This window comes from Pelophylax lessonae (assembly GCF_965119305.1).
Source record: "Pelophylax lessonae genome assembly, chromosome: 3".
NCBI classification, from domain to species: Eukaryota; Metazoa; Chordata; class Amphibia; order Anura; family Ranidae; genus Pelophylax; species Pelophylax lessonae.
The window spans coordinates 529,388,996-529,402,790 of record NC_138770.1 but is presented as its reverse complement, the minus strand read 5'-3'; the positions used below and the strand labels follow the sequence as shown (position 1 = coordinate 529,402,790).

Sequence of the window (13,795 nt, the reverse complement as noted above, 5' to 3'; positions counted from 1 at the left end):
AAAATTCACCAATTACTATAGGGTGTCGGCTGCAGAGGTAGCCAGAAAGGTGTAAGGACGTTGAAAGACTTCAGCTGTTCAGGATGAGGCAATTAACGTCCTTACACCTTTCTGGCTACCTCTGCAGCCGACACTCTATAGTAATTGGTGAATTTTCTAAACCAGGTGGAAATGTATCTCCTGTCTGTGACAACATCCACAGATTTACCTGACTTCCTGTCACAATATATATGTATATATATATATATACACACACCAGTACACACAATATATATATATATATATATATATATATATATATATATATATACACACACACACATACACCAGTATATATATATATATATATATACTGTATATATACAAACGATATATATATATATATATATATATATATATATATATATATATATACATACACCCACAAACACACATACATACATACATACAATATATACATTCATTTTGAACCCACTGGTGCTGATATATAGGAAGAAAGAAGTCTTCTTCCTCTAATCACACAGCTTCTCTGAGCTGGAGAAGCAGGAAGAGGAGGTCTTCAAAGAGAAGCACAGTGATAAGGTAACATCATGTGTTACTAAACTGGCCGTTTCTGTTGCAGTGAATGCAAGCCGTTTGTGTACTGAGAAGAGAAGAGAAGAATATGTTCTCCACTACTCTTCTCAGTAATTTAAACCGGCAATGCTCTGAGACAAGCCGTGATCATCCAGATCTCGGCTTTTCTCAGTTTACTAAACGTACACCTTAATACTTTCACATGCTGACTTAGAACGTAACATGCAAATAATGCCTTTTTACTCTTCTCCAACTATTCTGATCTGTTTACTTGCTCAAGCACAGTATTTCAAAATACTGGAGCCAAGGGTCAGCAAAAAATCTGGAATGGTGGCCAGATGACCCTCCCACTCTTTACCTGGCCAGCCTTTAGAGCCCTAATAAGACAAGAAATGATTTCCTTTTCATCTGCTTTCATTTCGTTCTGAAGCATTTTACCCCACAAAATGCTATAGTTTGGGTGAAACATAAATGCAATCCAGGACTATACCCAGCATCATTCGGGGCCCTTTCTTTTACCCAAAAAAAAAATGTCATACATAAATAAGGGTTCCCAGGGCACTATGGCACTACAGCCTCATGTATACTTCTGCTGATAAAATAAAAATTAGGAGCAGTTGGGCATTTTTTTTTTCAGCAGCCCCTGAACTCTCCTCTATGTTATCTGATCTGTACATGTATGTAAACTGAGTATTTTAAAAGTTTAGAGGCAGTTGAGTTTAGTGGCTTTTTTTTAAAGCCAAAAAATAAGAAAGTTTATTGGCATTTGAAACACCAAATGCTTCTTCTAACAGCATGCAAATGCGTCTAAACGAGGTAAATCACATTTATAAGCATTTTCGTTAATAGGCGTTTTTAATGGGCAAACATTTCTGACCATTTTCAATATGGAAAAGTGAGAGAGGAGAGGGAGAGAGAGAGATATTTTTCCTGCTATGTAGGCATTTGGGAGGGTATACTGATCAGTACAATCTTTTATCCAGGAAAAACGCTTTTAAACAAAAATGCTCATGAATGCCACTAAACGTGACATGTAAAAGTGGCAAAAAAGTGACATTTTTAACAACTTTAACACTGGGCCTATTTCTGACATCTTTTTGGTTTACAAGCTAAAATCATTTTTTTTTGTTAGAAAGCTACTTAGAACCCCAAAAAACATTATATATATTTTTTTTAGCAGAGACCCTAGAGAATAAAATGGACATTATTGCAATATTTGTATCACACCGTATTTTCGCAGCGGTCTTCCAAACGCAATTTTTTGGGAAAAAAAAATCACTTTTTTAAAAAAAAAAATAAGAAAACAGTAAAGTTAGCCCAATTTTTTTCTATAATGTGAAAGATAATGTTACGCCGAGTTAAAAGATACCCAACATGTCATGCTTCAAAATTGCGCACGCTTGGGGAATGGCGACATACATTGGTACTTAAAAATCCCCATTGGCGACATTTTAAAAATGTCTACAGGTTACCAGTTTAGAGTTGCAGAGGAGGTCTAGGGCTCAAAGTATTGCTCTTGCTCTAATGATCGCAACGATACCTCCCATGTGTGGTTTGAACACAGTTTACATATGTGGGCGGGACTTGCGTATGCGTTCGCTTCTGCGTGCGAGCTAACAAGAACAGGGCGCTTTAATTTTTTTTCCTATTTATTTTATTCATTATTTATTTATTTATTTTGATCATTTTTTTTCCTATTACAAGGAATGTAAAAATCCCTTGTAATAGAAATAAGCATGACAGGACCATAACTACACTAAAAAAGAAGAAAAAAAAAAAATTGCTCTTTAAGCCGGTTGCTGGGAGACGACGTTTGATGCCACTCCAGTCCTCCAAGACCATAGAGTCGAGTGAGGGCCATCTTGCCTTCACTCGACTTCCTGTCTGTGAGGAGAGAGGACCGGATTGGTTTCCCCGATGCCGGCAGGTCCGATAAGCGGGGAAAATGGCTGGGACGCAGCGGGAGGGGGATCACCTCTTCCACCGCACCATAAGGGTAATCCTGCGGCGAATCTGCCACTGGGACCACCCTTATCTGAAAGAGGACCGCCTGCCATTTCAAAAAATACCGGGGTTATGGCAGCCATCTGCAGCCATAACCCCGGTATTTAGTGTCAAAGTACCAAAGTAAATCGACGGTGGGCGGTCAGTAAGTGATTAAGGTCGTTTACTAGCTGTCAAGTTCCAGCATTCAGAAGAGATTTTCAAACGTCTTGTGTACATGAGGCCTTAAAATGGTTCTAAAGTTAATTTTCCTCTTACCCCTAAACAATTAACATGTTATACTTACCTGCTCTGTGCAACACTATTGCATAGAGCTTTGCTTTACTTCCTCTTCTGAAGTTCTCCGGCCAGCACTCTCCATTCCTCTTTCCCTGTGTGTGCCCCCAGCAAGCTTTGTGCTCTTGGGGCACACATGCAGGTGTTTTTTCAGGCCAGGCTGTGTGTGTCCTCTACTTTCTGCTCACAGGATTTGACTGACAGCAGGTTCTGCTGTCTTCCACATTACGGACTGTAGAAAATGTTGCATTTAATTTGGAAATCAAGGTCCCAGAGTCTGGAGGAAGAGTGGAGAGGCACAAAATCCAAGTTGCATGAGGTTCAGTCTGAAGTTTCCACAGTCAGTGATGATTTGGGGAGCCATGTCATCTGCTAATATTGGTCCACTGTGTCCAAAGTCAGTGCAGCCCTCTACCTGGAAATTCTAGAGCACTTCATGCTTCCCTTTGCTGACCAGCTTTTTGGAGATGCTAGTTAAATTTTCCAGCAGGACTTGGCACCTGCCCACGCTGCCAAAAGTACCAATACCTGGCTTAATGATCATGGTATCACTGTGCTTGATTGGCCAGCAAACTTGCCTGACCTAAAGCCCATAGAGAATCTGTGGGATATTGTGAAGAGGAAGATGAGAGACAGCAGACCCAACAATGCAGACAAGCTGAAGGATGCTATCAAAGCAACCTGGGCTTCCATAAATCCTCTGCAGTGCCACAGGCTGACCGCCTCAATGCCACGCCACATTGATGCAGTAATTCAAGCAAAAGAAACCCCGTCCAAGTATTGGTATAGCCCATACTATACCGTACATAGACATATACTTTTCAGTAAGCCAACATTTCTGTATTAAAAAACCTTTTTTTATTGGTCTTATGTAATGTTCTAATTTTCTGAGATACTGAATTTTGGGTTTTCACTAGCTGTAAGCCATAGTTATCAAAATAAAAATACACTAACGCACATAAAATATATGAGTTTCACTTTTTGAATTGAATTACTGAAATAATCGAACTTTTTGATGATATTCAAGTTTTTTTTAGATGCACCTGTATATGTATATATATATATATTATATATATATATATATATATATATATATATATATATATATATATATATAGTGTCTTGCGAAAGTATTCGGCCCCCTTGAACTTTTCGACCTTTTGCCACATTTCAGGCTTCAAACATAAAGATATAAAACTGTAATTTTTTGTGAAGAATCAACAACAAGTGGGACACAATCATGAAGTGGAACGAAATTTATTGGATATTTCAAACTTTGTTAACAAATAAAAAACTGAAAAATTGGGCGTGCAAAATTATTCAGCCCCTTTACTTTCAGTGCAGCAAACTCTCTCCAGAAGTTCAGTGAGGATCACTGAATGATCCAATGTTGACCTAAATGACTAATGATGATAAATGGAATCCACCTGTGTGTAATCAAGTCTCCGTATAAATGCACCTACACTGTTATAGTCTCAGAGGTCCGTTTAAAGCGAAGAGAGCATCATGAAGGACAAGGAACACACCAGGCAGGTCCGAGATACTGTTGTGGAGAAGTTTAAAGCCAGATTTGGATACAAAAAGATTTCCCAAGCTTTAAACATCCCAAGGAGCACTGTGCAAGCGATAATATTGAAATGGAAGGAGTATCAAACCACTGCAAATCTACGAAGACCTGGGCGTCCCTCTAAACTTTCAGCTCATACAAGGAGAAGACTGATCAGAGATGCAGCCAAGAGGCCCATGATAACTCTGGATGAACTGCAGAGATCTACAGCTGAGGTGGGAGACTCTGTCCATAGGACAACAATCAGTCGTATACTGCACAAATCTGGCCTTTATGGAAGAGTGGCAAGAAGAAAGCCATTTCTTAAAGATTTCAAAAGGTCGAAAAGTTCAAGGGGGCCAAATAATTTCGCAAGGCACTGTATATATATATGTATTTAAATATATAAAATGACATATATATATACTTGAAACATTAATCAATGGTATAGTTGGAAGGGAGGTGGGTTGAATACCTGCTACCTCCATCGCACATTTTGATTCCTCCTGCCAGCTCATACATTTTGTAAGGAGGGAGCAGAAAAAACACCAAGATGTGTAAATTGAATGTAGCACCAGCTTTTCAACATAGGAGCCACTTGTTTATAGAAGGGAACCTGTAGTGAGAGGGTTACTTTAGGAATTAGATAATACCAAGTTACAAGCACTTCAATAATAGATGGAAATATTAATTAAGCTATGCTGTCTGCCAGAACAATTTCACATGAACTACAGTAACCTTAGCTGTTCTTACACAGTTTCTCTGTTTCAAAACCCAAAAAAGCAAGTAGAAAATATGCACAACAGGATTTACTCTTTTAAGGCCCAAAGTAAATGACCAGGCCAAGTTCTACTGCTTTGGTGTGTGTCAGTTTAATGTAACAATTTCAATATACATTGTTTAATAAAACGTTATTTTTGTTAAAGCAGAAAGACATGTAAAAAAAATTGCACCTTTACCTCTTTACTGCATAACATTTGTAATAGCTAATACTATAGCTAGTACTAATAATTTTAATACAATATGCTTCAGTATATATCTTAATCCTGAAACATGCATATAGTTTATGTTTGTTGTTTGGTCAACAAACAAGTGTACAATTTTATACTTTAAAGTGTTATCATTTTTCTAATAGCATGTGCCAAGCTCAATTGCTCGAACTTTAGAGGGATTGAGCTCGAACTTTAGAGGAATTAAAAAAATCCTAATAAAGTAATTCTATTCAAAAAAACAGACTGCTCATAAAATGCAATGGGTGGGTTCTTGTTAAACTGGTACTTTTCTTCTTACAAATCTATATGAAAAAATATATTAAAAAAATTAAAAAATATATTTTTTCATTATATACCCTTGATATTTACTGTAACACCCTACCTAGGCTGTTGGAAGTCACCTGGCCCTGCTCCTAGTAAGAACAACAAAATAGAAAAAATATATGCAACATTAATACACAATTCAAACTTCCACAGCTATTTTCCCCATAATTTTTATCGATTTCCATTTTCTAGCTTCAAAAATAAAATTGCAGGAAAGCCTTTGCCAAAACATCCATCCACATAAAAAAATCCCATAATACCTAACTTTGGTGAATCTGCAATTTGTGGGGTGAATATTCTTCAACAATGCAAATTTTAATTCCAATCCACTCAAATGATATGTGGAATGTTTTTTCACCATCTGTACTTGTTGTATACCTTACTTTGTCCACTATGAGAAAAGATGATGGTATAATATATCGTAAGTCTTTCTTTATGTAACCAGTAGTTAAAGATCCAATAACGTAAAAAAAAAACTACTGCTTAGCTAATCTTCCAGCCAATATTCAACCATTTCTAGAGTTACTCAAATTTCCTAACTTATTTCAGCTTTCAACCTAAAATAAAACCTTGTTGAAAGAGGTTGTTAGTTCAACTCAAGAAAAACACAGAGTGATTCATTTATGTCAGCTGCAGGAAATCACTGTATAAGAGGCAAACACTTCTGAGTTTTCTCTTTTGTCTTAGAGAGGAGAACATATGAGGTCCAACAAATGAAACTGGTCCAGTACTAACAACATTTTTATTAAGTTCACTATAATTCTAAGTAGGTTTTTGGAAGAATCCTACCTGTGCCGTAGATGGACTGAAAGCTACGTTGATGACAGATTCTGTGTGCTCCTTCAGTCTTTCCAAATATGTACTAGATCGTGTTTCATAAATATATGCCTTTAACAAATAAGAACACACATGCAGATTTTTCAATATAAAGAGTTTCAAACAGATGATATTTCTAAGAGTTAATGAGTTATTTTACATTCCAATAGTATATATTACACAGAAATCTGACACTATAGTTACAAATACATAGCATATGCTCTAGCGTTAACTCTCACATTTTACACACTGACTGAGATTTAACCTTCTAGTGGGCCAATCAAAAGTTTCTGTATCTCAAAGCCAAGACCTAATATTTTTCAGCACTTGTCTCTATTTGGGCAGCTACATCTACTTTAGTTCCAGGTACCTGTACTATATAACCTCTAGCAGCTTTATTTTCTTTTTTAAAGTGATAGAGTCACAGTGTTCTGACCTGCCCAAACCATTTGGTCTCCAAGATGTCCTCGGGATCCCAGCATGTTTTGTCTATAAAACAACCTCAGAAGCGCTCCTGAGGATGTATTAGAGATGAACACTGTGATGTTACCATACACTGGAGGATAGCCACACAGACACTGGAAGTGTGGGTGGAACATTCCTGAGAGTGAAATGCATTGGATGGGGAACCCTGTGTGGTCTTTAAACACTGGAAACAGCTGCACACACAGAAACCAGAGGTGCAGGTAATTCTGCATCTGAAAGTGCCTGCATGCTATGTTACTTTAAGTGCTGGAATAAGCACTTCATTTGTGAGTGCATTTTTTTTGGCTTGTTTTTTAATATATATACTGTACTTGTAATCTATCAGATAATTTTTCAATTGATTTTATATTTTACATTAACATAAGAAAAAAGAATATCAACCAATATCCAAATACCATTCATCCGTAAATCCCATCATATAAATAGCATTTTATATAGGATAAGAATGTGTACGGGGTAAAGTACAGAGAATTGATAAAGACACTGTGCAAAGGTATTATTGTAATTTTACCAGGAGACATCATTACTAGTGCAGAGTATGTCATAGGAGTATAACACCTAGGATACATATTAAAGGGCTTTTTCTAACAGAAAATATCATAATAAACAGACCTATCAATCAAAAAAATACTGAATTGACTTTATAACAAGGCTTGAAAAGCTATCAGAGGACATAAAGTATGGCAGGATGAATTTGAGCACTCCCAAATCCACCCTGTGCTAATTATTACTAGTCTCAGCATCAGTGCCCATAGGTACCAGGGCATTGCAGCAATCTCTAATATATATGTGCCATTGTTGCTGGGCCTAGAGTAGAGAGCCATTGTTCCCATAGATTTTTAAATTCCTCCAGACAACCTCTGGTTTGGAAAACCATGTTTCCTTCATAAGTTTCAGATTAACTAGGTATCATCATTCCTCAATTGTACAAATATATATAAAAAATGGTGCTGCACTTAGTAAATACCCTCTCTTGTACTAACTTTACAACCTTTAAGTGCATTACATCAAAGTGCAGTCAATGCCATACCACAAAATCAATAGATTAATAAATGAAAGTGTAGTTGAATAAAGTGTAGCAAACAGCTTTAAGTTAAAATTAAAATTAAAGTGCAGTAAAACAAAATTCTAAAATGTCCATCCAGTACATTCTTCTCCAGAATGATCCATCAAAAACCATTCCTAGCTTCCTAGTTCATAATCCACTGTAAGTTCATTCAGTAAGTGCTCATGTTCACCTCCAGCCTTCACCGCTAGTGGGCACAACTCACCAGATTTAATGCGACCCCTTATTGTATAATATCACACCACTTTGAACCAACTACTACTGACACTGAAGAGAATGAAGAAGGACCCCACTCATCAAATGACTACACTTGGAATTTATGGCATTACTCGTCCATTTACATACAGTGACAACATACTCTTGACAAGGATTCAGCTGCCTGGAAGAAGTGGCCCTGTGGTGGAGAGGATGAGAATTAACCTTCTTATATACAATAAGGAGTTTCATCAAATCTGGTGAGTGGCACCCACTGGGGGGGTGAAGGGTGGAGGTGAACATGAGCGCTTTTGAGTTTGGTGGATAAGGCTCCATGTACACGGGACGCTGGAAATGGCAGTTTAGGAGCAGTTGGGCGTTTTTTTTAGAAGCCCCTGAACGCAGCTCCATGTTATCTTATCTGTCCATGTACACATGGTCGTTTACAGTCATTTGCAGGCAGTTGCGTTAGGGGACTTTTTTTAGAACGCAATTATTTGCGTTCGAACGCGTGTTTCCCGGCGTTTCAAACGCAGAAACGTGGCCGAACGTGACTAAACGTGACTGAACGTGATGAACCTACGTTCAGCCACGTTATACGTTTTTTTTCTTCCATTCAAAATCAATAGTTCCCTATGTGAGAATCTTGAGGGGGAACTCCACGCCAAAAATGGGAAAAAAACTGCGTGGGGGTCCCCCCAGGTTCCAAACCAGGCCCTTCGGGTCCGGTATGGAATTTGAGGGTAGCCCCACGCCGAAAATACGGCGTGGGGTCCCCCCCAAAATCCATACCAGACCCGTATCCGAGCATGCAGCCTAGCAGGCCAGGAAAGGGGAGGGGACGAGTGAGCGGCCCCACCCCCCCTGGACCACACCAGGCCACATGCCCTCAACATGGGGGGTGTTGGTGCTTTGGGGCAGGGGGAGCTCTGTACCCCCCACCTCAAAGCACCTTGCCCCCATGTTGATGAGGACAAGGGCCTCATCCCCACAACCCTGGCCGGTGGTTGTGGGGGTCTGCGGGCAGGGGGCTCATCGGAATCTGGAAGCCCCCTTTAACAAGGGGGCCCCCCAGATCCCGGACCCCCTCCCTATGTGAATGGGTATGGGGTACACTGTACCCCTACTCATTCACCACATAAAAGGCAGTGTATGAAAATAACGACAGGAGACGTTTTGGAAAGTTTATTAAAAATCTTAATCCGGCTCTTCTTGTCTTCTCCTCTCCGGAGGTCTTCTGCTCTTTTGCTGTCCGCTCCTCTCCGGGGTCTTCTGCTCTTTTGCTGTCCGCCCTTCTGCTGTCCTCTCTTCTTTTCTTCTCCTCTCCGGTCTTCTGCTCTTTTGCTGTCGGCTCTTCTTCTTCCTCCGGTCCTCCTCCGACGACGTCTCCGGTGATTATGCCGGTCTCCGGTCTCTGCAGCTTATTATATAGCCATTAGGGGTGTGGCCCCCTGATGACGTCATCGGGAGGCCCCGCCCCCTCATGTTACAGATGACGTCAGTGAGCATGCAGCCCAGCAGGCCAGGAAAGGGGGGGTGAGCGAGCGCCCCCCCTAAACCGTACCAGGCCGCATGCCCTCAACCGGGACGGTGCTTTGAGGCAGGGTGGCTCTGCCCCCCCACCCCAACCTGGAGCATCTTGTCCCCAGATAAGGACAAGGGTCTCTTCCCCACAACCCTGGGCAGTGGTTGTGGGGTCTGCAGGCAGGGGCCTTATCAGAATCTGGAAGCCCCCTTTAAGATAGGAGGCGCCCCATGTGAAAGAGTATGGGTTACATGGTACCCCTACCCATTCACCACAAACAAAACAGTGCAGTGTAACAAAAAAACATGAGGCAGTTTTAGGGGGGACCCCACACTGCTTTTTTTTTTTTAATTTTGACGTGGGGTTTTCCCTTAGAATCAATACCAGACCTAAGGGACTGGTATAGATTTATTTATTTTGACGTGGGGTTTTCCCTTAGAATCAATACCAGACCTAAGGGACTGGTATAGATTTATTTATTTTTTTTAATGTCACAAGTCGGATCTGGTAATATGCTGATCCGACTTGGCTATAACTTCAATGATATTCATTGGACTGAAATTGGACCCAAGTTGGACCAAAGTAGTGCAGGAAATTTTTCAAACGTTGGACCAACACAAGTTGGACCAGTTAAGACAACTCTCATAGGAAACCATTGATTTTTACATGCCATGTGATATGTGCTCTCAAAGTTGGAGCGCATGTCACACCAGTGTGAACCAGGCCTCCTTGTGTCCAAGAGAGCACAAGAAGAAATTAGTGTGATGTGAGTCCTGTGTTGTGTTGGGGATCCAGTGCTGATAGCGAGGCTTGGAGGAAGGAAGAAGTGTCCAGAAGAGCACAGGAAGAAAGGAGTGTGATGTGAGTCCTGTCTTGTTGTGGGGATCAAATGCTGATATAGAGGCTTGGAGGAAGAAAGGAATGGAAAGGCTCTGAACGCTTTTAGAAGAGACTATGCTGTACAGGAGTAAAGAAAACCAACAGAGCTTCCCTGGGTATGTGAATAGAGACTTTGTGGTTGATTTACTAAAGGCAAATAGGCTGTTCAGTTTGCAAGAGAATTTGACCCAATCATGTCCAGGGAAAAAGAAAAATGACAGCATTTTTGCATCCTTGGATGATGGAAGTCAGCAGAACTTAACTACATTCACTAAGCTCTGGGGAAAATTCCCTTGCAAAGTGCAACTACCCTTGCAAAATGAATAGCCTTTTTTATTAATAAATCAATCCAACTGTTTGCAGAGGTAGTGTATTCCCCCAGAGGATATTCTATAAATGACAGTGCAACAGCAAGGTTGCTCCCAGCAAGAAATTTTAGGATAACTAAACTGAGCCAATGTGTGGTTTTATATAGTTTATTTTTTAAGAACAACAGATGCTTTTTACTGTGGATTTTATTATATATCCATGATTATGTAACTAATCAATGGGTTTTCGGATTGGGCAAATGTGGTATCGTATGATTTCGAGATTTTAAACTCTTAGGTCTCAAGCACACTGGTCAGTTTTGCAGCTGCTTCTAGAGGCGTCCGACTTTTTTTTTCCTGCCTGTAAACCCCGCTGCATGTTAACTTATGTGTCCATGCACACATAGACTTTTAGCTGCGCTTAGTGGCAGGGGCTTTTAGAGCCAGAAAAAACCCACTGCCAGTGTGTCCAGGAACAGTGGCGTTTTGGCAATAAAAAATGCTTGACGCTTGTTAACGTGTGTTAACTCTTGCTAAGACAATTTTAGCACTTGAGCATTTATTGCTTTTAATGTCCAGGACAAATTATTACTCTGATTCTTTTGGGGTGATTCTTGCGCTGTCTTAGAAGGTTAATATTATATCTTTATCCCCGATGCTGCTCATATATTGACTGAAACCTTGGACATTGTGGTAAATATATTTTTTGGGGGGAATATTGCGCCTCAGGGATATTGTGTGTAATCAGTGCAGTCACACTCTCTAAACTGATGTTAGTGTACACGCCAAGTTAATGAATCAAATAAATAAATCAAAGAAACTCTTCATTATCAAAAATGCTTTCCTTGTATATATATATATATATATACAGTATATAAATATATATAAACTCAATAACTACAGCTGCAAGAAAAAGTATGTGAACCCTTTGGAATGATATGAATTTCTGCACAAATCGGTCATAAAATGTGATCTGATCATCATCTAAGTCACAACAATAGACAATCACAGTCTGCTTAAACTAATAACACACAAAGAATGAAATGTTGCCATCTTTTTATTGAACACACCGTGTACACATTCACAGTGCAGGTGGAAAAAGTATGTGAACCCCTAGACTATTGACATTTCCAAGAGCTAATTGGAGTGAGACTTCAGCCAACTGGAGTCCAACCACTAATCATGGTGCAGTAAATCCGAACATTTATTTATAAAAATGTAGCAACTTACAGTTTAAAATTTTTATGTTCAGCTTTTGCAGTCAGCCGCGGGACTCGTGTGTCCTGTACGTACAAACTGTAAGTTGCTAAGTTTTTATAAATAAATGTTCGGATTTACTGCACCATGATGGCCCAATCTTTTCTGAGACCTTAGTAAAAGATGCAAGGATAGTGCCACACAGGATATGCTGGCAGCACCCCAGAGTGCCCCAGAGAAGTGGAAAACGGTACCCAGAGCCCTGCAAAAGGTGAAGCAATCCCACTGGAAATAATACAAAAGCGTATTATTTACAGTAATAAGGTGAGCGGCTTGCACACCTAGAGGTGATTAAACACTGAAGAGCACAAACACCCACGCTGCAAAGAGGTGTAATAGAGGATTTTGGACTATTTATTGGGACACCACCACGTGTTTTAACACTAAAGCACTGAAAACATCGATTGGTTTTAAATCAGAAGAATACAGTGGGTACGGAAAGTATTCAGACCCCCTTAAATTTTTCACTCTTTGTTATATTGCAGCCATTTGCTAAAATCATTTAAGTTCATTCTTCTTCCTCATGAATGTACACATAGCACCCCATACTGACAGAAAAACACAGAATTGTTGACATTGTTGCAGATTTATTAAAAAAGAAAAACTGAAATATCACATGGTCCTAAGTATTCAGACCCTTTGCTGTGACACTCATATATTTAACTCAGGTGCTTTCCATTTCTTCTGATCATCCTTGAGATGGTTCTACACCTTCATTTGAGTCCAGCTGTGTTTGATTATACTGATTGGACTTGATTAGGAAAGCCACACACCTGTCTATATAAGACCTTCCAGATCACAATGCATGTCAGAGCAAATGAGAATCATGAGGTCAAAGGAACTGCCTGAAGAGCTCAGAGACAGAATTGTGGCAAGGCACAGATCTGGCCAAGGTTACAAAAAGATTAAGGAGTGCATGAGGCTTTTTCTGTGGTTTTGCTGATTGAATTCATATTGAGAGCTATAATTAACAAGTGTGAGGGTGAGCTGTGTTATCAGCAGTTCTCTTGTTAAAGGGTAACTCCACTTTCATGGGGAAAAAAAATCAGCAAATAAAGAAAAAACAATATAGTGTATATAATTGTGACACAAGTCATATTGTAATTGAATGTTATTAAAAATGACCTTTCCTTTTCAATCTGCAGCTGTTATAATGTTCTAAAAATGCAATGCAATATGGCTACCTGGAGCTGTTCTGTACACAGAATGTGTACTGACCACCCCCCAGAAACATAATTTCCTGCTTGTGTGATTGGCTCACCAATTTTCCCAGAACTCTGCCTAAGATACAAGCCAGATTTCTGGCATCCACTGCAAAAGTCAGTTTTTGTTTTTTTACTTACATTGATTGGCATTTGTAATGTATTTATTGGGATACGGGTTTTTATAATTATTTATGCATTGCTTAAATTAGTATATAGAACTTATTCATACCATAATGACATATTGCTACTGTAACACATGATAAAACACTGTAGGTTTGCATTACAGCGAACAATGACACAGGTGAGTTGCATCTCAGTGCAACACTCTGTAATACTTTTA

The 13,795-nt window shown here is 39.4% G+C and overlaps 1 protein-coding gene across 1 annotated transcript in view; it reads right to left on the bottom strand.

Annotated features, from left to right (window-relative positions):
• Positions 1–13,795, bottom strand: part of WDR27 (WD repeat domain 27) — a 522,635-nt gene that overhangs the window by 187,913 nt on the left and 320,927 nt on the right. The window contains exon 23 of the mRNA XM_082251222.1: positions 6,508–6,606. Within this exon, the coding sequence (XP_082107348.1) occupies positions 6,508–6,606 (99 nt within the window). The remainder of the gene's footprint in view (positions 1–6,507; positions 6,607–13,795) is intronic.